The sequence below is a fragment of the Canis aureus genome, chromosome X (genome assembly GCF_053574225.1).
Source record: "Canis aureus isolate CA01 chromosome X, VMU_Caureus_v.1.0, whole genome shotgun sequence".
In the NCBI taxonomy this organism is placed as follows: Eukaryota; Metazoa; Chordata; class Mammalia; order Carnivora; family Canidae; genus Canis; species Canis aureus.
Genome location: NC_135649.1, coordinates 5,801,295 through 5,826,765, shown reverse-complemented (window position 1 = coordinate 5,826,765; position 25,471 = coordinate 5,801,295). Strand labels below are relative to the sequence as shown.

Sequence of the window (25,471 nt, the reverse complement as noted above, 5' to 3'; positions counted from 1 at the left end):
TGGAGCCCCTCCAGCTCTGGGGAGAGTTTATTTGCTGGGTGATGTTGCTGGGTGGGCACTTCCTTTCTCACCTGCTAGTGTGGTGTAACACACATGATGACCTTTTTCCCTCCTCTCTTCACCCCGGGAAAATACAATAAAAACCTATTGGTACTGGAAAAAAAAGAACCTCAGAAAGTTAGCAAAGAACAGAGGAATGGGACGCCAGGGAGGCTCAGGGTTTGGGCGCCTGCTTTTGGTTCGGGGCGTGATCCCGGGGTCCTGGGATACAGTCCCACATCAGGCTCCATCCAGGCAGCCTGCTTCCCCCTCTGCTGTGTCTCTGCCTCTCTCTGTGTTTGTCTCTGATGAAAAAATAAATTTTTGGGAAAAAAAATAACAGAGCAACCCTCGTATCTGTGACGCCTGCCATGCACAGTTTGCAGGGGCCGGTCAGGGACTCAGGAACCCCAGCAGTGTCCTCCTGTGTTTTGAGGGGCCCCGGAATGTGTCTGAAATGGCATTCCTCAGAGTGACATGGATTCTGTCGCCGTGGTGACCTGGAACAACCATATTGTAACCAGAACTATCATCATGCTTAGCTAGTGAACTGTTCGGTTGGATTTCATCCTTGGGAAGCGGGGGCTGTTCTCCTCCCAGAGGCTCCTGTGCAAACTGAGGCCTCAGGAGCTTCGTGGTATCTAGTGGAAGCAGGACGCGATCCATCGGGTGGGGGTGGGACGGGCCACACTGCAGGCCAGGGTCAGCACCCAGGGCCAGGGAGCCACGGGGGCAGGGTCCTCCTTTGCGTGTGTGTGGGGGCGCTGTGCTGGGCCACGCGGGCTGTTGAGCAGCGCCCCTGGTCTCTGTGCTCCGGCGGCATAGCACCCCTCCTCCTCCGGCCCGCTCCCCAGTTGGGACACCTAGTGTCTCTAGACCCCGCCCCGTATCTCCAGGAGGGAGACCTTCCCTGTGTGGATGGCTGTCTTAGGTGGACCACTGCTTTTGGGGACCGATCTGGGGATTTCGAAGGCCTTGGTGGGGACCGAGGTCTCAGCTCTTGCTGCCAAGGGTCCCGGTGTCGGGTGCTGCTTCGTCTGCCCTTGCGGAACCACGTGACAACCCATGCCTACCTCTGGGGTGACAGCCCGGGCACCCAGTCAGTCCCTATGGCGCTGGTGTTGCACACGGTGACTCTCGTGATGAGCGGGCGCCCCCATCGTCCCCCAGCCCTGAAGGGACCCTGGGACGAATGTGGCGGGCCTGTGTCCACAGAGCATGCACTCCAGGACAGGCGATGCCCGTGCTTTCCTCACCTGGGCTTGGCCATTCAGTGGCCGAAAGGCTCCGATTCCTTCACCTTCCCCCCGTCACCCTTTGGCGCCTTCACCCAAGAAGGCACAGAGAGAAGGGGGGCCTGGGGCTGCTGCGCGGGGGGTCCATCTCCATCCTACGGCCATGCCCCCATGGAAAAGCAGGTGATCCTCCTGATGCTTGTCCCTGCTGGGCCTTTCCCTGTGGCCTTATATGTCAGCCAGGTTCCCCCTGCTGATGTTTATAGGAAAGTGGTTTTCCCAATTGGGTGTTATCTGGCTCGGGGGGCATGTGGAAGACCCAGATCCAGAGGCCAACCCAATGTACCACCTATGAGCTGAGGACTCCCCGGGGTAAGGAATCTTAGGAAAGATGAGGATGTGGGTGTGAGCGTCAGTTCCGAAGGGAGCGGGCTGGGCCGGAGTGATTCGCCGTGGCCAGAGCAGTGCTACACTCAGGGGAATGAGGGCTCAGTGACCACGTCGGACCGTGTGCATGTCCTACGGGCTCTTGCCCCTTCTTGGGGGGACACCCTACCTGCCATGCAATGGAAAAGAGGAGAGGGATGCCTTGTGGTTCTGGCGGGAGGCACCCCTCACTATCCCCTTCTGCCTGATGTCGGAGGCCTCCTGGGGTCCAGGACACTTAATTGCTCTGGGGAGATTGTGGACGCTCATTTCCTAGGCTCCTTCAGACAATCGCCTTTTAAAGAGGTTCATCGCTAAAACAGTGCGTTGTATAGAAGAGGGACACCCCGGCAACCGGGGCTTTGTCCTTCCAGGTTTGGCCCAGAGCACCCTTGAAACATTTCATTCAAGAGAGAGAGAGAGTCCCAGGTCCAGTTCTTGCAGCAAAAGCCAAGCGTAGATGCTGCTGCCCGGGCACCCACGAGCACCCCTGCACAGCAACGCTGGAGGGCTCTGGGGGCGCTTGTCCCCATCCGTACCTGGGCGCTGCATACTGGGGGGCCGCCTTTGAGCCCTCTGCCCTGGGGAGAACTGACCTCTTGGTGTGGGGAACGCGAAGGCCCCGTGGGACCCAGGCCCCCACCGGAGAGGGAAATGGGCCTGCTGGGCAGGAGCACAAGGCCCCGGTTACCCCTGGGGCCCCGATGCTCGGTTCTCATGCCTGCCCAGTGCCTCCACGGGCCTCTGTAGGAGCAGAGGCGGGACCCCGGGCACCTAAGTGCGCACAGGGCCCCGCACACGGCAGTGGCAGGCTGTACTCCATCTTCACCCAGGGCAGCAGACGGAGCTGAGGCCTCCCAGCTGCTCGAGAAGAAACGTCCCAGAGGCCGGGAGTACCTGGCTTCAGCAGACAACAGCCCGGTCACCGTCCGGTTTATTGCCCCGCCCGAGGTGGGAGCCCTCTAGCTGCGGTAGGGAGCGCTGTAGGGGCAGTCTGGGCGCCCAGCCATAGGTGGCAGGTATCCCAGGAAACAGTGGCAGACCAGGCAGTAGGGGAACGGGGCCAGGGAGGAGGAATGGAGGGCATGGGGTCAATGGGCCCTGCGGCCTCGACAGGCACCCACGGGTGGCACAGAGGCATCATCCCGGGGAACACAAGGGAGGAAGGTGCAGCAGCACAGGGGGAACAGCAGCCAGGTCCACGGGCGGCGGTGGATGAGGGTACATATGCAGGGGCGGCAGGGCGAGGCACAGCACGGGCAAGGGCGGGGCACCGCCACGGGTACGGCCACGTCAGCCACGAGAGCCACGGGCGCACCGGTGTCCTAGGGCTGGTACTCGGCACCGCGATGGGTCGGGGGGGCGCTCAGCAGCCGCCCCGAGGATGGCGGGAGGGGCGGACTCGCTCTTGACTGGGGCGGGAGGGGCAGACTTGCTCCTGTCCTGGGCAGCGGGACGGCGATGATCCTGGCCGCTCACCAGCTCCTGTTGCTGCTCCCGCTGCTGCTCCGGCTGGTGCTCCGCAGGGGACAGGAGCTCCTCTGGTGCCCGATGGCGGGATCCGCCTCCGCTGGGCTTCCCAGCCCTTCAGCCTTGTCCTCCTCCTGCCTTTGGGCCGCCTTCACGCCCGCTCTCCTCTTCTTCAGCAGGTGGGGGCAGTCCTTCCTGAAGAGAGGGCTGCTGTAGAACTGTAACTGAGGTTCCGAATGGAAAGGGGGACAGAAACTCCAGGTCACGACAGGGCCCGGGGCACCGGCAAGGCCGCTCTGGGTGCCTCCGGGCTCCGAGCCAGGGGTTCCAGGGCCTCCCTCTCCAGAGGTCGCAGCCCCAAAGGGAAGCTGTGCCCCTGCTTTCCCTAGGCCACATTCGCTGACTTGAAAGCCCCAGTGCCCTTGGGGGAGGACAAGAGCCACCTGCGCTGGGGATGCGGACAAGCCCGCAGGGGAGAGGGGTAGGGGCTTCCTGAAGGAGCATCAGGGCCATCCGACTACCCCCTGGCTGGGTGTCCCTGGCTCTCGGCCTCCGGGGCCCATCCTTCCACCCTCGGCCGGCTGCCCACGGTGCTCGGGGATGACACTGCCCTGGCCAGGCGACCCGGCCCCCACAGAGCTCTGACTCGGAGCTACAGGACTGGGGTGGGTGTGCACAGCCACCGAGGACCTTGTGTGGCGGACCCCCGCAGGAGGGCAGGAGGGCGGGGCTTCTGGGAGTGAGGGGTGGAAGGGCCGGGTGGCACTCGGGGTGGCCCTCCACCCCCAGGGGTTGCGAAGCCATGGGCACGGCCAGTTGAGCCGGTGCCCCTCATCTCACAGGGACACCAAACCGAATGAGAAACAAAGAAATAGGAAAGGTGGGGCAAGGGGGGATAGTGTTTCCTGGGGAGAACCCTGGGGGCCTCCTTCCTTGCCCACTCTCCCTCTCCCGCATCTGCTCCAGGTCACACATGTCCCTCATGGGGTATCTGAACACAACGCCCCACCCACTGGGCACTGTCCTGGGACCTCATCCAGGGCTCGCTCCCCGGTGCCGCCCCTCGGCCACTGGGGGACACGGGCCCTGATTCCCTGGCGGTGGTCCCGGGGTTCCCAGCCCCCCGTCCCTGGCCCCAGCGCCCCAGTGCCCACGGCTCTGCTCGGCGGGGCCCGAGGGGTGCCGTTACCTTGCTCAGGACACGGACCGGCCCCGGTCCCACTCCCCCGGTGAAGCAGTTGGTGAGGCAGAAGGATGTGTGCACGTCCTGGCGCAGTTTGCTGAATCCATAGAGGTTCAGCTGCCGGATGAAGCTCTTCGTGCAGTCGGACTCAAACACCTTGTCAGGCCTGTCCCACTCCAGAATCTCCTTCTGAAACAGCTTCTCTTTGAGGCGATGCTCTTCCTGTCCTCCCACCAGATGGACGTGAACCGGCTGCTGTTGAGGAGCCTCCACAGCTTCTTGGGAAAGGGCAGACAGAGCAGGTTGCTGCCTGCCACCAACAGCGCGTCCTCCATGGTGCGGAGCCTCTTGAGCAGAGGCTCTTGGGCCAGGGCTTAGAACGTGTTCTCTTCCAGGAGCAGCCTGAAGCTGGGGTCCTCGGCCGCCAGGGGACCGGTCAGGGCGACTCTGCTGCAAGAGCACTGCTCTGCCAGGTGGCGGGAGCCGCGGCTTCTGGCGGAGGTGGCTCCCTGTGCTGGCCCGGCCCCGGGCCTGTCGGATGGCCGTCCTCCTCGCGAGCCATCCTGAGCAGTGGCCCGTCCTTCATCTCTGTACACAGGACAGTGTGGCATGGCCAGCAGTCCCCGCTGACGGCAGGGCTGCCTGGGACAGCACAAAGGGGCTGAGGACACTTGGGGGTGACATCACCAACAGCCAGCCAGTGACATGACAAAGGGCTGGCCGCACGGGCCACCTGGCTGCTCGCCACCCTTTGGGGCCCACAGGGTCGTCCACCGCTTTACAGAACGCGCCTGACGATCGAGCCGAACACTCGCGGGCCCTCTGCCCCCCATCCGGGGGCGCGGCTGCCCCGCACCCACACATGCACATGCTGACTGAGTGGCTCACGGCTCATTCCTTGGGCCCCTGGGCCCCTGGGCCCCTGGGCCTTCTGCACCTCATCAAGTTTCAGGCTTTCCAGCAAGGAACACGCGCCCCGCTGGTTGACCAGGGTCAAGGCCGCGGCCACGTGCTCCTCTTAGCAGGGTCCTAGCCAGGGCGGCAAGGTCCTCCACGGGGACCCTTCCGCACCACCCACTGTGGGTCCCCGGAAGGCACATGGCCAACTGCTCCTCAGGTGCGTGGCCTGGCCAGGTGCCCCGCCTACACCCTGCAGACTGAGGAGGAGGATGCAGAGGCCGCCTTCTCCGTGACTCACACGGCCTGCACAGGTCCTTCCTCCGCACCCCGCCACTGACTCCCAGGAAGGTCCTGGGCTCTCCGTGACAGGGTGGGGGCCGCTGGCCTCACACCGGGCTTACATCACTTGACTAACATAGCAGGGACACCAGTCCTGACTAGTGCCCGGGGTATGAGCTCCGAGATCCTTCTCTGGGCTGTGCAGCTGGGAGGATCAGTAAGAGGTGGCCAGGCAGAGAAGCCTCTCTAGCACATTCTCCCCCTCGTGCACGGCCAACTCCTCCCCAACTCGATTCTGGCTTGGCACTGGATGACCTCCGGAGATTTCTGTGTCTCCAGACTTGAGAGCATTTTTTCTAAAGCAAGTCCTAAATAGTCTGTGGCCACTGACTTCTAGTAAGGCACATTCCGTCACCAGTGGGTGAAAACCCTAGGCTGAAATGCCACCTGAGTTGGCGCAGAGCCAGCCAGGGCGAGCTAGCCAGAAATCACAGGGCATTTTACGACAACGTAAGCGGTCCTCAGCCCCTGGTGTCACCGGGCAATGCCTCGGGACCACCAAAGTGCCCATTTCAGGGTAAACTGTCTCAAGACTCGAGAATCCTCTCAGCAGGCTCCTCAGCTGTAACAAATGGGTCTGTGGTCCCCAGCCAGAGGTCGAGTCTCCAGGGTGTCTGTGTTTCACTCTAAACTCTGTCCGTTCAGGCTGTACCTGAGGATTTATTAGAGATGTTTGGCCTCCTGTGGCTGCCCGAGGCCATGTGCACGCTGGCTGGGAGTTCCTGTATCCTGGACCACGTCTAAAGTACGATAGACACGGTAGCATGTAAATGGAGGAATCGGTTTATTGAACAGCTGCAGGGAGCAAAACTAGTGGACTGTGCCACCTTTGTCACACACCAGGCAGGGAAGGCTTTGCCACTCCAGATGCTCCTCCTCTCTCCCGGAGACAGCAGGTTGCCGGGACCCAGGGACCGGTCGTACTGGGGTGCTGGGCGTCAGTGGGGCCAGGCTGAGACACATCTGCCGCCCCCTGCATTAAACCCTCCCTCCTCTCCTGGATGAGTCCATCGGTGCCCCTGTCCCTCCTATAACAAACGACTGCTTGTTCTCAGGCAGGAGACTCTCAGCCTGGAGGATCTGCGTCCCTCTGTGCTCACTCGCGGCTCTCCCAGCAGCTCTCGGAGCCCGAGGTTTCTTTGGTGGATCGGAAGAGACAGCTGCAGGAGGGAAGAGATGTTACAGCCTCCCGTGTCTATAGCATAAATGTAACTCCAAGCACATCCCCAAGTTCTGACTAAGTCCTGCAGTATAGGTAATGATGTTCCCTGCGCTACAGCCATGAAACCTGTCCACCTGGAGCCATAGTACCCTCCTAACCTTGCCTCCATCTCACCAACGAGTCAGAGGCAGACCACGTTGAGGAACCTGGAGTCCTTGCTCAGGGCTTCAGTGAAAACAGAGCCTACCTAATTTCCCCTTTGCTGACTAATGTCCTAAGGAGTACACACCTCCCCAAGTCCCTTCGGTGGAGGGTCCTGCCCACCAGAATCCAGCTGTGATCCAAGTCCTAGGCGTCTCTTCAATCTTCCCATGTCCTCATTATTCCCCACCTTGAATTCGTACCTTGAAACACTTGAGGTTGACTACCAAATTCCAGAATCCAAACTGTCAATTGACTGTCTTAGAGCAGAATGCTGCCTACCTACCAGGCCATCAGCCATCCCTAAAGAGACATACGTTCATCTGTTGTTCCTTGCTCTGTCCTTGGAGGGTCTGTCTGGTTTCCCCACGCCAGTCATATCAGGACAGTTCATCTTGTGACATCGACCCTGTTACAAAACCTTTGTGAGCTGAGAATATAGTTCTGCTTATGAAAATGTAGGTAAAACCCCACCAGATCCTCAGCAGTACATTTATTGTCTGCCTGAAAAGTTTGTTCCATGTCACAGAACAGTGTATGTCCATTCCTTGGAGCAGTGAGCTTTCAAGGTTATGTTCACTTCAACGCCTGAGATATAATACACATTTAGATATTGGTAAAAATTTGGTATTTCAAAGTCAGACAAATTCTATGGAATAACTTATGAGATGAATCAGATCATTCACTGGAAATCATTGCAATCAGTCTCCCAAGGAGAGTTACCAATGATGATTAGAGGGCTTTCCAAATGCATTTAACGGCCACATAAGCAATGACACAAGCAATGACATCAGCAAAATGTTAAAGAAATAACCTCCTAATATCCCTCTTCCATGAAAGTAATGAGAAAACCGCCAAAATGTTCAGAATCAGGGATGAAAGAGAGACATTACTAATGACCTTACAAGAAAAGAAGGATAAGAGAGTCTACAAACAGCATAGCGAGAAATTAGCTAGGATGAAAAAATGGACGAAGTCCTAGAACAAATGTCCAAGATACAAAGTAGAAAAATTAGCTCAAAAAGAAGTAGAAAAACCGAATGGACCTACAACACAAGATATTGAATTAGTCACCAAACACTTCCACCAGAGAAGCTTCAAACCATATGGCTTCACTGGTGAATCCCATGAAGTGTTTACAGAAAGATGAAAAGAGAACACTTCCTAACTCATTATATGATGCCAGAACTACTCCAAAAACTAACCTAGAAAAAGGTATCACAGGAAAAGAAAGTATAGATCAATATTTTTATGAGTATAAATGCAAATATCCTCAACAAAATCCTCTCTAATTGAATCCGGTAGCATATAAAAAGGATTTTACTGATATTTCCCACTCATTTTTTCTCCTTTCCCCTTTATTCCCTTTCACTATGTTTTATATTCCCCAAATGAATGAGACCATATAATGTTTGTCCGAACTAGGGGTGGTGGAAGAGGAGGTGGGCGGGGGATGGGAGTGTCTGGGTGACGGGCACTGAGGTGGGCCCTTGACGGGATGAGCACTGGGTGTTATTCTAGATGTTTGCAAACTGAACACCAATAAAAAATAATTTATATATATAAAAAAAAGGATTTTACATCATACTGGAATGGGATTTATCCCTGTCTACCTGGAGCCTTGTTACCCTCCCTACCTTGACTCCCGCAGGCCTATGAGTCAGAGGTTGGACCACTTTAAGGAACCTGGAGATTCTAGCTTGGGGCTTCAGTGAAAATTGAGCCCACCTAAATTTCCCCTTTGCTGACTACCAGCAGGATTGTTTCAACACATGAAAAGCAATCAAATAGGGTATATCCACAGAATGAAGGAGGGAAGACACATGATCATCTTAAAAAAAAAAAAAAAAAAAAAAACAACAACTGAAGAAGCCCTTGACAAAATCCAACACCCTTCAGAATTAAAATATTCAACAATTGAGGAATAGAAATTAATTAACTGGAGAAGAAATCGACTGCATGTAATGTTGCAGCTTTGGTAGTTAGAAAGTTCTAACAGTTTGTGGGCTGAAACCTGGACCGAAAGGTGGCCTATAATGAGTGGGTTGGAAATGCCAGGACTGTCTTGGTTTAATATAGAGGAAGGGACACAAAGCTCCAGGGGGATTGTCATCTAAGACCTATCCACATACTGCGAGGTCCAATGGACATGCCCTTCACCAAAGCTGTGAGAAATAAATTTATGAAGGGAACCCCAGCATCCTTGAAGGGCTCTGTGATTGTTCTTCTCCACAGCCCAGACTTTAAGGTGGGACGTGGAGTCACTAAATTGGGAAACCTAAATGCATAGGACTCCTCAGGTGGCAGGGGTCAAGGGGCAGCCCCCAAGTGCCGAAGGCCAGGTGAGTGTGGTTATGGTACTGGACAGCAGCGTCAAGGCAGCTATCAGAATAGTCTGACATGTGCAGATCTATGTGCTGGCTAGTTGATCATGCTGTTCTGACAAGTGAAATAGATAGAAAGCCCGGTAAATTGTCACTTGATTTACAAAACCAGAAAAGTTCTAGACCAAGTCAACGAAAGCAAATCACGAAGTCACAGAGTCATGGCCTCTCAATTCCCAGACTTCAGCCATTAAGAATTTTAGAAAGAGTACAACTCCCGTACCATCCAGCAACTCCGTTGTAGGGAATATATCCAAAGGAAATGAAAACACTGTGTTGACAAGATATCTGCACACCCCTCCCATGTTCGTAGAAGCATTTTTTCACAATAGCCAAGACGCAGAGACAACCTATGTGTCCATCAGTGGGTCAATGGATAAAGAAAGTACAGGATCACCTGGCTGGCTCAGTTGGTTAAGCGTCTGCCTTCAGCTCAGATCATGATCCCAGGGTCCCGGGATTGAGCCCCACGTCGGGCCCCCTGCTCTCCCACCGCCCCTTCCATTCCTACTCATGATCTATCTCTCTCTCAAATAAAAATAAAATCTTTTTAAAACAGAGTATAGAATGTGGTATATACAAACGGAATATTTTTTTAAACATTTTATTTTTGTATCCCTGAGAGGCATGCACAGAGGGAGGCAGAGACACAGGCAGAGGGAGAAGCAGGCTTCCTGCAGGGAGCCCTGTGGGGGACTCGATCCCAAGACCCCAGGATCCCGCCCTGAGCCAAAGGCAGATGCTCAACCACCGAGCCACCCAGGCGTTCCTCCATCCACTCCTTCCCATCTACCACCTGTTACGCACAAATGCCACCTCTGCCGGGCACCACATGGCCCCAGGATGCAGAGGGCAAGGAAAAGCAGAGGGAGTCCCATGTGGGGAAACAGGGAAGGGGCATGCCAGTGTGGGAGATAAAGACTGGATACCTTATCATTTCCACAATGATCACCAGCATTTAAAATTGGGAGATGCCACATCAAAGTCTGGAATGACAGCTTGAGCTCTCTCAAAAGTTAGAAGCACTGACAACACTTGGCCCCCGCTGGCTCAATGTTTCTGCCACAGTTGAACACCTCCCTTCATTTGTATAACCCACCCGGCCCCTTCCAGGACAGCACTCCAGTGATCCTTTCGCCATGCTCTGTCCCATGCACTCTGGGTCCTGGCCACAGAGGGCCCCATCACCACTTCCAAATAGGACGGCCCTTTGCACTTAAATTTTGCTTGGATATTTTTTCCCCCTGCGGCGACCTTCCCCCTCTCTCTCCTATGGCTGCCTCTTCCATGGAGCCTTCCCCTGTTCTGCCACGGAGACCCAATCTCACCCTTCCACCTCTCATCTGCACACCTCTTTTGGGGTGCCTCTGCCCTAGGTGTTCGCGTGCTTTTCTTTGGACTCCACTAGACTCGAATCCTACATTCTGTCTTAGCAATCGCTGCTTTGCCTGCCGCAGCCTCTTGGTTCCCTGTACATAGTGGGCACTTAATATCTAACAAAGTGGATTGTCCCTGGACTGGCCTGATGCGGAGGAAGGGCAGTGGCTATATAAATGGGAAAAGATTCAGTCCAGAAAATCAAGGTAAACTGACTCAGGAAAGCAGCGAGGAATCCAGGAATATGACAGCAGAGACCAAGGAAAAATAACCCTGGCTTGAACTGAGCTCGCCCTGTTGGGAGACATCCACTCTCACAACAGAGAGATCGCATCCGACATCCCAAAAGCGACAGTGGTCTTGGCCCTTCCGACGGCAATGCTCTCCCCACAGTCACTGCTACCTCTCAGGTTGGCAGCTGTGGGAGCGACAGGGGATCTGGCCTGTGCAGCTCATATCCTCAAATCTGACGCTCCTGTTTCTGCCGTCTCCATTTGTAAAATGCCACGTTCCCCACCTGCTACACTAGGCTAGATCGAGTGTGCGGAGTACAGAAGTCACAGATTATTTATTTGCCTGTCTCCACCTGAGAAAGCACCTGGAGAGCAGGAGAAAACCAAGAACAGAGCTTTCAGGAAGGGGGTGGAGGTGGGACTAGAAAGGTTCATTCCCTTTTGGCTGTAAGCTGGTATTTGTTATTCAGCCCTGAAAAAGTTTCTCCTGAAGAGCGGAGAGAATCGTGCTCAGAAGGGATGGAGAAACTCTGGCTTGTAGCACAGGCTCAGTAATGGGACTTTCTACAAAGTCTCCACTCAAGAAATCCTGCCTGATGACTCCTGACCATTGAAGACACAAGGCCCCTATATTCAGCACATCACAAGCTACAGTGGGCAGGGTGTAGATGTGGGGGTGGGGCTAGCTTGTGACCTCCCTGATAGGTTTGTTCCCGAAGTGCTGGAGAGAGGAGGGGAATCGTCTTTTAGGGACACTCTGGGGCAAACGGGGGATACCCTACCATTCTTCGCAGCCTCGGGTCCTCAAGGAGATGCCGAGCCCACTCTGGAGGTGCCCTTCCAGTTCCTGCCAGTCCTCTTTCGGCCCTTAGCTCCTTTAATTCCGACTGGCCCACCCCTCCCAGAGGGTCTCTGCTAGGGGAAACGGAGACTTCTATGTGCCCTAGCCTGCACTGGCCAAGCCTTTGGCCCAGGGCCTTGGGGTGCTGCGCAGGCACTGCTGCTGCCAGGAACGCAGCTGGGCAAGATTCCTCCCCGCCAGGGCTCCTTGCCTGTGCAGGTGCAGGTGGCACCTGGTGCTTCTCTGGTCCTGGTCCCCCCTTCAGGGCCATGGGACACCCCCTTGGCTGGACCATGCAAGACCTGTTCTCCCCCGTGACCAAGGCCATCTTCGTGGCTCTGCTCTTCTTCGCGATCCTGCTCATCCTCTATGTGATCGTCTGGTACATTTCCTGGGAAGTGGACAAGGACTACATCTGAAGCAGGTGAAGTGCTGACTCAGTCCCCTAAGGTCCTATACCTGCGACTTCGTGCTCCTCAGGAATCTGAGTCCCTCCTCAGGACCCCGAGCTTCTACTCTGGACTCTGTTTCTTCCTTTCCTGGGTCCTCAACCCCTGTCCCAATTCCACGTCCCTCCCCACGCTCTGTGTGTGCCCTGCTTGGATACTGTACTCCTTCCCTAGACCCGAGTCCTTCCCTGGATCCGGTCAGTTGTCCCAATGCCAAGCACTGTCTCTCACCCTGTGCTCCTGCCCCAAGCCCCAAGCCCCTCCCCAGGACCCCCTGCCCTTCTGCAGGCTGTTCCTGGATCACATCGCCCTCCCCACCTCCCTCCCAGGTCCTCTTCAAATCCCCAGGACCCTGTGCCCCGCCCAAGACTCTGCTGCTCTCTCCTGGTCCGGTGCCCTTTCCCCAGATCCCGTTCCCTGCCCCTCTCCCAGAAATCTGCTCACTGCACTTTACCCTGCACCCCTCCATCCCACCTCCTCTTCTGACCTCAGACCCTGCAGCTTTCTCCAGACACAGGAGTGCCCCGCTGCCCTACCCTATTCGCAGCCCCTCCTCAAACTGAGCGCAATTCTCCCCAGACCCTGTGCCCTCTCAGGATCCTTGGCCTTCTCCCGAGCTCACACTCTTCCGCTGATCCTGTGCTCTTTTCCAGGACCCCAACCCCAACCCCGTCCCCCAGTACCCGTCTCTAGCTCCTGGCAGGTGCCAGCGGCCAGGCTCACTGTACTGCTCGCATCCCCACTCGCCCATTGGGTTTTGTGTCTGAGCAGTGGGTGACAGAAGGGCAGTGCAGGGACTTTCGATGGCCAACAGGTCTCCTGCAGCCCAGTGCCTGCTGAGTCCCTGCTGCCCTTAACTGTCCTGGCACAGAGGTGTTTTCCTCCCTCCCACAGGCAGGACACCTGGCTTGCTTGAGCCTACAAACCAGCAAGCAAATAATCATTTGACATGTCACTCCTGTTCCCTGAGTTTCCTGGAACGATGTTTGGGCCCACAAAAGGCAACTGGTGTTGGGGTGGGGCGCTGCCCTGGAGATGGGAGAGCACGCCATAGCCCAGCCTGTGGATGTGGAGAGAATACAGGCCAGGCCTTGCTAGGTGGACCCAACTGCTTCCGGTTTTCATTTAGATGGGGCTGGTCCATCTGGGGGCAGGTGGTTAGTCAGGACTTGACCAGGTGGACACCTGCAGCATTAGCCACCAAGGTTGCTTTGGGACAGGGTGGTGGAAGTGTGGGCAGGAGGTGTAAGGTTGCTGCCTTTGGACGTGAAGATGACCCCTGAATACACAGTTGCAATGAATTCACCGCAGATTCTCCCCAGAGGCCAAGGGCGTCAGCAGCAAACACAGCCCCGAGGGATGGAGTGCACCATCTCACGTGGGCCATGTCGATGGGCATTTAGAGGGTGGTTCAGGGGCGGGATGTCACACGGTCGTGAACTCAAATCCCAGATCAGCTGCTTAGCAGTCACATGGGTGGGCAAATTCCATCTCTGAGCATCTGTTCTTTCATCTGTAAAATGGTGTTGATGACACTATCAAGCTCACCATGAAATACTGTATGTAAGCTGATAAACAGGCTTATGCTCCAGAAATCCTCAATTAGAAGTGGTAGTTGCTCGTGAACAATTAACCTTCTGGCGGTACTTATTGTTTTACTAACTTTTGGAGACGTAATTGAGAGACATAATTGACTATCACCATTTTTTATCGTGCAGTTCTGACTTTTGACATTAAACCATGTAACTATCACCACAATCAAGATATAAGAAACTTTAATTGAAAACATATCATTAAAAATCTTTTCCTTTCAATATCTTTCAATTTGAGACACACAGCGTCTCAAAAACAAATATAATATTAGTCTATATTATATTCAATATAAATGTTCAGTACTATCTCGGGGGTTTGAGTTCTTTTGTGTTATGGAATGCCGTTGACATGCCATTTTATATTGTTTCGGGTGTACAACGTAGAGGTTTGACATTTCTGTGAGTCACTCAGTGCTCTCACCATGATAAGTGTGGTCCCCTTCTGTTGCCATGCGCGGTTATTAGAGTATTATCGACTGTATTCCCTATCCTGCACTTTTCATCTCTGTGACTCATTTATTTCGTAACTAGAAAGTTGTACCTCTTCAACCCCTTTGCCCGTTTCTACTGTCTCCCACCCCTTTCCCCTCTGGTGGTCACCAGTTTGTCCTCTGTTTTTATGAGTCCATCTCGGTTTTTCTTGGTTTATTCATTGGTTTTGTTCTTTAGATTCCTCATAAACGTGAAGCCATACAGTTCGGTACTAGTATACTACCTGTCAAAATTCTTCACTACTCTTTTCACCAGTATTCATATTTGCTGTTATTAAGAGATTGCTTTTTGCTATTACCTAAGCCCTAAATAGCTATACCTTCTTGCTAAATAAATAAATAAATAAATAAATAAATAAATAAATAAATAAATAAATAACAAAGTAAAAACTCGTACAGCCCAGAAGTGAATGGAGGAACCATTAACCATTCTAGCCCCATGCTCACTCTCCCAGAGGGGGTAATAGCCACGGTTAACCATTTGGTTCTTCTACGTTCTGCCTTTCTTTGTCACTCCCCACCCCCTTTCTCTCTCTCATACGAGATGCTGTTACTTTTCTTCTTGTTCAATGGGGTTCTACCTGGGATTTCAGGGAGCCAGGAAGGAATTCAGATGCGACATGAAAACCTCCCAAGGAAGGGCCAGAACCCGGTCTCCTCCCTTCCTGAGCCCCTGCGTGGGCATTGCTCAGACAGGGATGTGGCTCAAGAGTCTGTGAGGAAAAGGTTTTGAGCTCCTTTTGTGAGACCCTCTGATGAAAGGTGGTATATATGAAGTGGAAACACTATTTTTAAGAGTTGGAAAGCACTGAGCATTTGCATAGAGGACAGAGGAGGAAAGAGGCCCGCATTTCTTGGGGCTTCCATAAATGGAAGCTTCGCTTCCAGTGAAGCACTTTGCTTCATTGCCCACTTCTTGGCTTCTGACTCCCTCTCAGGGTGGCAGCATGCAAGCCCTGTTGGGGTCCTCTGGAGAGTAACAGAGTCCCCACACAGAGTAAAGGTTCATGTGGGCTGGTCTTCCACTGGAGACGTCTTCCCCTTACCTATGAAAAGTCCAAAGCCTATCTCAGTGGTCCTGTCAGGGCTTCTAAAATTTCCCCAGCTGGTGTGTGGAGGAACATTGCAAGAGCCTGAGAGAGGAGACCAGTTAGAAGGCAAGGAATGATCAGGGCCTGAATGCAGACAGTGCCCAAGGGAGGAAGAGAGCTAGAGATGTTTCTGAGGTAGAATTGGTGGACCCTGATGACTGAGTGAGGTGGAGACACAGGGACTGAGGCGGGTAGGGAAGACGAGAGGGGACCAAAGCTAATACTGTACTGTCTAGCCTAGCAGTGTATGAGGCTCCTGGTGTCGTTCAAACTCAGTGGGTGCCACTGGACAGACCTGGGCTCCCAGATGCCAGCGTTACCAGGCTGCTGGCATTGCCACCTTGATTTCCCCTTCCTCCCATCCCACACCTTGACATGGGCAGATCTATCCAAGGGCCGGGCCCATGGGCAAAGCTCATAAAGTGGTAGCCTCTTTGTATCTCCTGCGCTTTCACCTGTAGGTTTGGTCTCCGTTGGGGCCACCTGGCTTTGTTCTCGTGTGTTGAGGACGTCTGTGCTTGCCCGCCGACGGGGTCTGCACAACGTTTGTGGCACCTGATTAGAAGACGGGTGGAAGTCTGCTCAGAGAGACAGAGCCCTGCCCAGCTCTCCAGGCCATAGCTGCCTCCCCCCGCCCCCCCCCCCCCCCGCAGTTTACAGAGCGGCACCCAAACACAACACGACCCCGTGTCCCAGCTTTGGGCTCTGAGGTGGACTATGCGCCTTCTCTTCCTTCCAACTACGCCTCAAGGACAAACTCATGCCTTGCAGTATTCCACGGGGGATCTGAGTCCCCTAAGCAGGTGGGTCGGGGCAGAACCTCGGCCCGCCCGCCCCCTTGCTCTTTGCCGCAATGTGGTGATCCGAGACTGGCCCCAACCACTTTCCGTCGGTGTGCCTTTCAGGCAGGTCGCACGCACGGTGGCTGATGGGGACCCCGCGTGTTGGGGTGTGGCAGCGCTCCTGACACCTCACTCCAGAGCAATGGGCAGGTGCGTCGCGGCGGCCTTAGGGAGACGCACGCTCTCCGTACTTGCCCTGAGCCACCCAGCAGGCATTACGCACATGGAGAAGCCGCGTGGCCGCCAATTCTGCTGCCCTTTCATGGATCAGAATCCCAGGTGAGCTGCAGCTGTCGCACATGCAAGCAAACTCCCGAAGCACAAGGTGGTGTAGGTTAAACATGAGGAGGAGTATTCTGAAAGGAGACTGTCACCTACGTGGTTGGAATCCTCCTGGTCTCTGTCAGCATCATGTTTCCCTTCCTCAGTAACTTGTGAGCCACTGGGGGAAGTAAGGCTCAGAGTCAGGCACTGGACCACAGAAAAGTGGGAAGGCTGATCTCTCCTCCTCAGGACTCTAGGGGTTGGTTTAGTTTCCTAAGATCTTATTCATTCCTGAAAGACAGGAGGAGACACAGGCAGAGGGAGACGCAGGCTACTCGCGGGGGCCTGATACAGGACTCAACCCCGGGACCCTGGGGTTACCCCCTGAGCCGAAGGCACACGCTCAACTGCTGAGCCCCCAGGCACCCCGGGACTTTAGAGTGTTGTCAGTGCGGCAGGAGAGAAAGAGAGGGCAGGGGAGAAGAGCGGAGGTCAGAGGCTTAGCACCCCCGTGGTCTGGCGGGTGTAACCCGGTCTCTGGCAAGGACAGTGGACACGCTGGCCTCCCTGGGACAGGACCCTCTTTGCACCTCATTTGACCCAGCCTCACTGTTGACTCCATTCCTTTCACTCCCTCAAGTCACTGCGAGGCTTTAGAAATGTGGTCAGTGTTCCTCTGTCCGGGCTGGAAACAGAAAGTCTCTTCGCCCATCGGACCCTGGGAGCCCTTAGGGGCCTGGGATAGTTGTTTTCTGGGTCCGCTAAGAAGGGGTGTAGCCGTGATTAGTGGGGGCCACAGACAGCGGCTCACAGACCAGGAAGGGTCATTTCTCTCTCAGGTGGAAGCCACAGGTAGATAGCTCAGGGCTGGTTTGCTGGTTCTGTTTGCCCACCGAGTGCTTTGGAATGCTGAGTCCTTCTGGCTTCTTGCTTTGTTTTCTCTTTAAGATTTCATCCATCTAGGATCCCTGGGTGGCGCAGCGGTTTACCGCCTGCCTTTGGCCCAGGGCACGATCCTGGAGACCCGGGATCGAATCCCACATCAGGCTCCCGGCGCATGGAGCCTGCTTCTCCCTCTGCCTGTGTCTCTGCCTCTCTCTCCTCTCTCTCTCTCTCTCTGTGACTATCATAAAAAAATAAAAAAAAAATTTAAAAAAAAAAAATTTAAAAAAAAAAGATTTCATCCATCTATTCACGAGAGACAAATACACACACACACACACACACACACACACACACAGGGAGAGAGAGCGAGGCAGAAGGAGGGGGAGAGGGAGAGGCAGAGACACAGGCAGAGGGAGAAGCAGGCTCCATGCAGGGAGCCAGATGTGGGACTTGATCCCGGATCTCCGGGATCACAACCTGGCCTAAAAGCCTGAGCCACCCGGGCTGCCCGGCTTCTTTCCTTAACCATTCATCGGCAGGGTTCCCAAGGTTCCCTCATGGTCCAAGGTTCTGTTCTAGCTCCAGCCATCCTGTAAGCGTCCCAGCCAAGAGGAGTGAGGAGCAACTGAAGAAGCAGGTTAAAGGGCACAGGCCACAGGCTCTTCCAGGAAGGCTGCTGCACGTTTTCCCGAGACACTTTCATGACACCAGTGTCTCCTTGGCCAGAGCTTAGTCCCATGGCGACATTTAACTTACAGGAAGCTGAAAGGGAAGGCTTGAGATTATGGAGGAAGAGGAAAGTGGCTCTTAGGGGGCAGTGCAGAGTCTCCCCTTCATCTTAACACTTGCCCCCAAGCAATGATGAAGTTCTCCAAGATTCTGCTGCACTGTCTCTGTAAGACGAGGTTGTGGTGGCCGTGTCCAATTTGGAAATACTGTCACACTGCCCCTACAATGACTTTTTGCAGAGGTAGGGCTCGCAAAACATTGCTCTTCTTCGTTGCTTCTCTAGGATTTAGTAAGACAATCTCTTTCTTTTTCCTTTTAAGATTTAATTATTTATATGAGAGAGAGAGAGAGAGAGAGAGAGAGAGAGAATGGGAGAACATGAATGGGGGTAGGGGCAGAGGGAAAGGGAGAGAGAGAATCCCAAGCAGGCTCCACACCCAGCACTGCAGCCTGACACAGGGCTTGATCCCACAACCCCCGAATCATGACCTGAGCCAAAATCAATACTCAGACGCTCAATCGACTGAGTCACCCAGGCGCTCCAGTAATGCAATTTCTTATAGCATCATTGTTTAATCTTTAAATGTGTGATTTGGGGATCCCTGGATGGCTCAGCAGTTTAGAGCCTGCCTTCAGCCCAGGGCATGAACCCAGAGTCCCGGGATCGAGTCCCACATCGGCCTGCTTCTCTCTCTCTCTCTCTCTCCCATTTAAATAAATAGAATCTTTAAAAAAAATAAATGTATAATTTATGAATGTTTCCTCTTAGGGAACTTTGGAACTTCAGTCAGTCGATCATGGGCTCTTAGCTCCAAGCTTCCCTCCCCCATCCCAAGCCACCTTTCATCCTTCCTGCCTGTCTCAGAGAAGGAGCTGCCCCTAACCTGTTGGCAGTAATCCTGCCTCTGCCCTGGTTCAAAGCTCTGCCAACCTCTCGAGGGACCTTCATGACAAAATTTTTTTGATTTCATATCTTGAACCTTCTTCTATTTCCGCGCAGTTTTCTACCAAATCACATATTTTTCCCTCTGGCCCATGCGTGTTTTCTTTCTCCTCCATCTTCTGCTTTGTTCACAGCTTCTGCTGCATCACTGCTCTTCAGTCCATTGCATTTAATATTTCCACCATTCATATATATGTGAATTACCTGAAGAGAATAGATAATTGGAAACTATTGCAAAGGAATTAAGATGGGATGAGTTTTGAATATTCATCACCTTTGTGTCCAGTGTATTTTATTTCATTATGACTGTCTCCACCAATTCTCATTGAGGTCTTGGTCCAATTACTATTGGATGACGTCACCGAGGGCATGACTTCCAGTTCACTCGTGAGCTGGACCCCAGGGATGGGAGGGTCCTCACCTCCTCCCCTGTCTTTGGACTGTGCATTCCGCTTACCTTCCCTGCTCCCAGAAGCTGCCAAAGGACGTAGCCCCGAGATACCGCGTGGTGTTGTGACCACCTGGATGGTAGTCGTGACTGAACCCAGTTACGGCTTCTAGATAAACTCTTAGGATTCTGGAGGGCAGATGTAGAGATCGACTCATCTTGCAGCCACCCAAGACAAGCCTCATATATAAGTTCCCTTGTTTATTAAACCTGCTACCTCCCGATCTGGAGTGGCCTGCACCTTTCTTTGATCTCTCCCTGCCCTCCATATATGGGACCCAGTTTCAGACTATACCCAGGAATCTCCCGAAAAAGTTACAAACCAACAATTACCTAAACTCATGGTTCCTTAGTTTGCTCATCTCTTAGATGGGTTAGGGATATTCCCAACCACTTAGGTTTTCAGGGAGGACGCCTTTTTCAACTCCTGTTACCAAACTTGCTTCCCCCAAAGCCTGCTTTCCGGTCCTCCCTGACTCCTGGTTCCTAGGCCCTTCCCTAGGGCTAAACACTCTTTGCCTATCCTTCAGCCTGCCACCCCAGCCTTCTGTCCTTCTATGTCCTGGTACTTTGGATTCTGATCAGCCCTCTCCACACTGCCATGCCCCAGCCTCTTGTAATAATAGGCAGCACAGACACTCACAGTGGCTTTTGACTCTGTCTTGTCACCCCATTAATTTGTTCAGCCATATAGTCAACAGACTCTTTATGATTATAGTTAATACGAACCAAGCAGTCTCTCTGTGCCAGGCACCATTCCAACTACTTTACCTGTTACTCGTCACAACATACCCAAGAGGAACTTTAAAAGTTTAAAAAGCATAATTTACTAGTGAAGCCGTGTGGTCCCGAGTGTTCTTGTTGTAGAAAAGGTTTTGATTAAAAAAAAAAAAAAAAGAAAAAAGAAAAAAAAAAAGCAAGGTGTCTGATCAGTAATTCAATATTTTACTTGTTATATAGGTCTATTCCGACTTGCTTCTTGAGTCAGTGTTGGTTCTCTGTGTCTTCTAGGAAACTCTACATTTATACATGCCATCTCCTTTCTCCGCATACAGTTATTCATAGTATTTCCATCTAATCCTTTTTATTTGTATATTGCCTACTCTTTCATTCTTGATTTGAATAATTTGACACTTGTCTTTTCTTGAATGATCTGACTATAGGTATGCCAAATGTGTACCACTGGATTTTTCAGTCACTAGCTGGTCCTCGCTTTGAGAAGTGTGTGGCCCTGGCTACAACTCATTGCTTAGTCATTGACCAGTCTCCATCCTTAGAAGATTGTGACTTTGGCTATATTGTAAAGACATCTCCCATAGAAGCTAATAGAGACTATCAGCTAATCACAATATTTAAGGCAGGGCAGCAAGTCGTTTCTTGAAGGGGGAATCTTATAGTCAATGACTGGATTCGCCCTATGCCTTAGAGGCTGTGGCTTAGCACTGTTGAAACGTGGGTAGGGTACCTGGGTGGCTCAATGGTTGAGCGTCTGCCTTCGGCTCAGGTCATGATCCTGGGGTCCTTGAATCGAGTCCCGCATCAAGCTCACCACTCTGCAGGGAGTCTGCTTCTCCCTCTGCCTATGTCACTGCCTCTTTCTGTAACTCTCATGAATAAATAAATAAAATCTTTAAAACAAATAAAAGAAGAAATGTGGCTATAACAGCATTGCTGTTCCTGCCTTTAAAGGCAACCCATCCACACACTCCCAAATGACATAAATTCAAGTTTTTGAGTAGGAGACGGCATCTCATTCTTAGACCCCAATAGGAGAACAAACTTCAATTTTTATTAGTAATATTTTTATTTAGGTATAATTCACATAACTAAATCCACCCCATTAAAATATGTAATTTTGTGATTTTAGTATATTCACAGGATTGCAAAAACATCACCACTGTCTGACTCCAGAATATTTTCATTACCCCAGAAAGAGTTATTCCCTTTTAAGGAATGACTTAAATGACTTCCATAGCCATTAGGAATCATTCCCTTTTACCCACAAATTCTGGCAGTAACTGATCTTCTTTCTATGTCTGTGCATTTTCCTGTTTTGGGGACTTTAACTTAGCACAATATTTGAAACTTTGATCCATGTGGAAGCAAGTATCAGTACCTCCTTCTTTTTCTTTATCTTAAGTGTTTAGTTCATTCCTTTTGAATGCATGAGTAGTAGGTCATTGTACGACATAGTACGACATTTTGTTTACCCATCTGTTGATGTACACTTGGGTTGTTTCTGCATTCAGGGTATTATGAAACACTGCTGTGAATATTCAAGCACACAATTTTGTGTGGACGCGTGTTTCAGTTCTCTTGCGTATCTATGTAGGAATGGAATTGTTAGGTCATATGATAACTTTGTGTTTAACTTTCTTTGGATCTTTCTAAGTGTTTTTCAAAGTAGCTGCATCCTTTTGCATTTACATGGGCTCAATCAAAAGCCAGAATCTAAGCCTATTGTGCCTTGTTCCTTGCTTTAGCAAATGAGATTATCTCCATGACGCTTTGTATAAATTGAAAAGTTCTACCAAGAGGTTGCCATTTTTATTGTGATGACAGCAATATACGTATCCTGCAGTAAGTCGGGGTGGTCGTGGACAATCAAATTGCCCGGGATGCTTTAGAGCTCCAGTGAGAAAATGCCTGTGACCCCTACACTGATGAACAGTGCCATGTGATGATGGCAGAAGCCGCTCCAGACATGAAGGAATTTTATTAGAACTGGCCACTGGATCATGGCAAAGGGTGATATTTGACAGATGTTATAGTGCCCTCTGGAGCATTGGGGGATCTAAGGGAGGAGTTCAGGGCCAGCCCCAAAGATGACAGTAACTACAATACCATGTGCTGCAGGAGGCTAAGGGCTTCAGGTTCACCAGAGCTCTATGAAGTACAAGTTTTACCCCCACTTTCCGAACTCTCTGTGACTTGACTGACTTTATCTTGAGGCCATACCTGAGTGTCGAGTGAGGCCAGGATTTGCAACTTTAACGAGTACTCACTTGGCATTTACAATGTGCCAGGACTGTTGTATGTGCTCTACATGGATGACTTGACTTTGTCCTCCTGACGGCCCCATTAGCTAGGTACAACAGTTATGCATGGTTTATAGATAAGGGAACTGAAGCACAGTGAGGTCAGGAGCTTCCTCAAGATCCCAAAGATGGGAAGTGGCAGTCAGGATTCAAACCCCGGCACCTGGGTCCAGAGCCCCTGCTCTCAGCCATGTACTTGGTTGTGTCCTTTATATCTGAGTCTGATTAAATAAACTATTCTCTCTCAGAAGTAAACACATTTGTAATTACAAATTTTTGTTGTCGAGAAGGATGGGGCAAGATGGCAGAAGAGTAGGGTCCCCAAGTCACCTGTCCCCACCAACTTACATAGTTAACTTTCAAATCATACTGAAAACCTATGACATAGGCCTGAAATTTAAAGAGAGAACAGCGGGAACGCTACAAAGAGATGAGTTTGCAATTCTAACAAGGTAGGAAAATGCAAAAAAAAAAAAAAAAGACTAAATAAAAAAGAATCCATTTTGGGACTGGCCTCCCGAGGAGCTGGGCTAAGGGGGGTGGTGAAAGACCCTGGGACATGAAAGCCCAGTTCCAGGGAAGCAGAAACTTTAACAATATTCCCTGATGGAAAGGCTCTCGCAAGGAACACGTGGAGGATCCCAGGAGGTGCAGTGGAGGCTCCAGGTTCCTGGGGTCACTAACTGAGGAAGTGCACCCCAGGGGGAGAACTCCCCACACCCCGCAGGCTGAGCGGGGTAAAGGGCAGGAGTGTGCACTTGTCGGGGCCTTGGAGCAGCTCAGGAGGTGGCTCCACGCAGAGGGGGCTATGCGGCACCGGGAGTGGGATTCCAGCAGCGCGAGCCCCGGAGCCCAGGGCAACGGGGGACACAGCCAGGATTCTGCACTACCCCCGGGACAGGCGGAGGCCGGGAGGGGCCAGGACAGGCGGGGCCGGGAGGGGCCAGGACAGCGGGGATATCCACTGGTGCCCCCGAGCTGTGCTGGTCAGCACCCCCAATCTCGGGAGCATCCAGGCCAGTGCGGACTGGGAGCTGTGGTCGTTACTGCGGGAAATGACACCAGGGCTGGAGAGCTGGATGCAGCAAGTGTGGTTGTTCCTCCTGGTGTCACCTGCGACTGGGAGGGTCGGGTTGGCCAGTGGACAGAGTCTTCACCAGGTCAACAGCTCCCACTGAGCCATGCTCCTGGCAGGGGGCACGGCAGCTCCCCCAGGTACACACACCTGAGAATCAGCACAGCAGGCTCCTCCTCAGAAGACCAGCTGGAGAGACAGGGGAAGAGCAAGTTCTCGACCCAGCAGCGCTGGAAAGCTCCAGGGCCAGTCGAGGGATTTACAGTATACAGAACCACAGGAAACCCTGCCTTTTTGTTTGTTTGTTTTGTTTCTTTCTTTTTTCTCTCTTTTTTTTTTCTTCCTTTTTCCAATTCAACTCATTTTTAGCCAAATAAAAGACATTTCTTCTCCCTTCCCTTCTATTCCCTTTCACTATTATTTAAGACATATCCGTTTTGTGTCTAGGAGGTAATTTTTGAGTATATACATATTTTACAAATAAATCATATAAAGATATATATATATATATAATATATATGCATTTTGACCTTCCATATTACCAGAAAGCCTCATTGTGTGAACTATTGTCCAAAGAAATCACTTTAGTAAAACTAAAATAAATTAAATGATAAATTATTCAAATGAAATACAAAGAGGAAAGACAATAACTGAAAAATAGAATAGAGTGTCCAAAAGTGGTGAGATAATATGAAATGATGTATTTTGTATGTTATTCTGGAGTTCCAGAATAAGAAAGAGGTAAAGAACAGGGGAGACCATATATCTGAAGAGCTGATAGGCAAGGATTTTCTAACGTCAGCAAAAGACAAAATACACACACAGATCCAATTAGCTCATGAAACACTAACCAGGATAAAAATCCTCCAGTAGCATAAGTAATAGAATGATCTAGTCGACTTGTTAAAAATTTGAGCAATACAGGGGCACCTGGGGGGCTAAGTCAGTTGAGCATCCTATTCTTGATTTCGATTCAGATCATGATCTCGGGGTCATGAGACTGAGCCTCATGTCAGGCCCTGAGATCAGTGGGGAGTCTGCTTAAGATTTTCTCTCTCCGGATCCCTGGGTGGCGCAGCGGTTTGGCGCCTGCCTTTGGCCCAGGGCGCGATCCTGGAGACCCGGGATCGAGCCCACGTCGGGCTCCCGGTGCATGGAGCCTGCTTCTCCCTCTGCCTGTGTCTCTGCCTCTCTCTCTCTCTGTGACTATCATAAATAAATAAAAATTAAAAAAAAAAGATTTTCTCTCTCCGAACTGGAGCGTATTTTGCTGAGTGAAGTAAGTCAATCAGAGAAAGACAAACTTTATGGTTTCATTTATTTGAGGAATATAAAAAATAGTGAAAGGGAATAAAGGGGAAAGGAGAAAAATGAGTGGGAAATATCAGAAAGGGAGACAGAACATGAAAGACTCCTAACTCTGGGAAACGAACTAGGGGTGAGTACTCTAATTGTCTAAATGTCTTTTATTTATATTCCCCAAATGAATGAGAACATATAATGTTTTAAACTGTAATCCAAAAACCGTAACTCTTTGGGAGAGGGTACTGTTTCTGATTCTTTCTTTTGTGGTGAGTTCTTCTTTCTAGTCATTTTGCTCAGTGAAGAGTGGCTAAAAATGAGTTGAATTGGAAAAAGGAAGGAAAAAAAAGAGAGAGAAAAAAGAAAGAAACAAAACAAACAAACAAAAAGGCAGGGTTTCCTGTGGTTCTGTATACTGTAAATCCCTCGACTGGCCCTGGAGCTTTCCAGCGCTGCTGGGTCGAGAACTTGCTCTTCCCCTGTCTCTCCAGCTGGTCTTCTGAGGAGGAGCCTGCTGTGCTGATTCTCAGGT

The 25,471-nt window shown here is 51.8% G+C and overlaps 2 protein-coding genes across 2 annotated transcripts in view; both read right to left on the bottom strand.

Moving 5' to 3' along the window:
- LOC144308597 (melanoma-associated antigen 10-like) overlaps window positions 1-25,471 on the bottom strand; it is a 202,684-nt gene that overhangs the window by 142,677 nt on the left and 34,536 nt on the right. The window lies entirely within an intron of this gene.
- LOC144308352 (heat shock transcription factor, X-linked-like) lies at window positions 2,604-4,688 on the bottom strand. Its single transcript, XM_077888714.1, is given in 3 exon segments — window positions 2,604-3,394; window positions 4,360-4,565; window positions 4,568-4,688. Coding segments are annotated over 3 exon segments (546 nt in total). The 3' UTR covers window positions 2,604-3,175.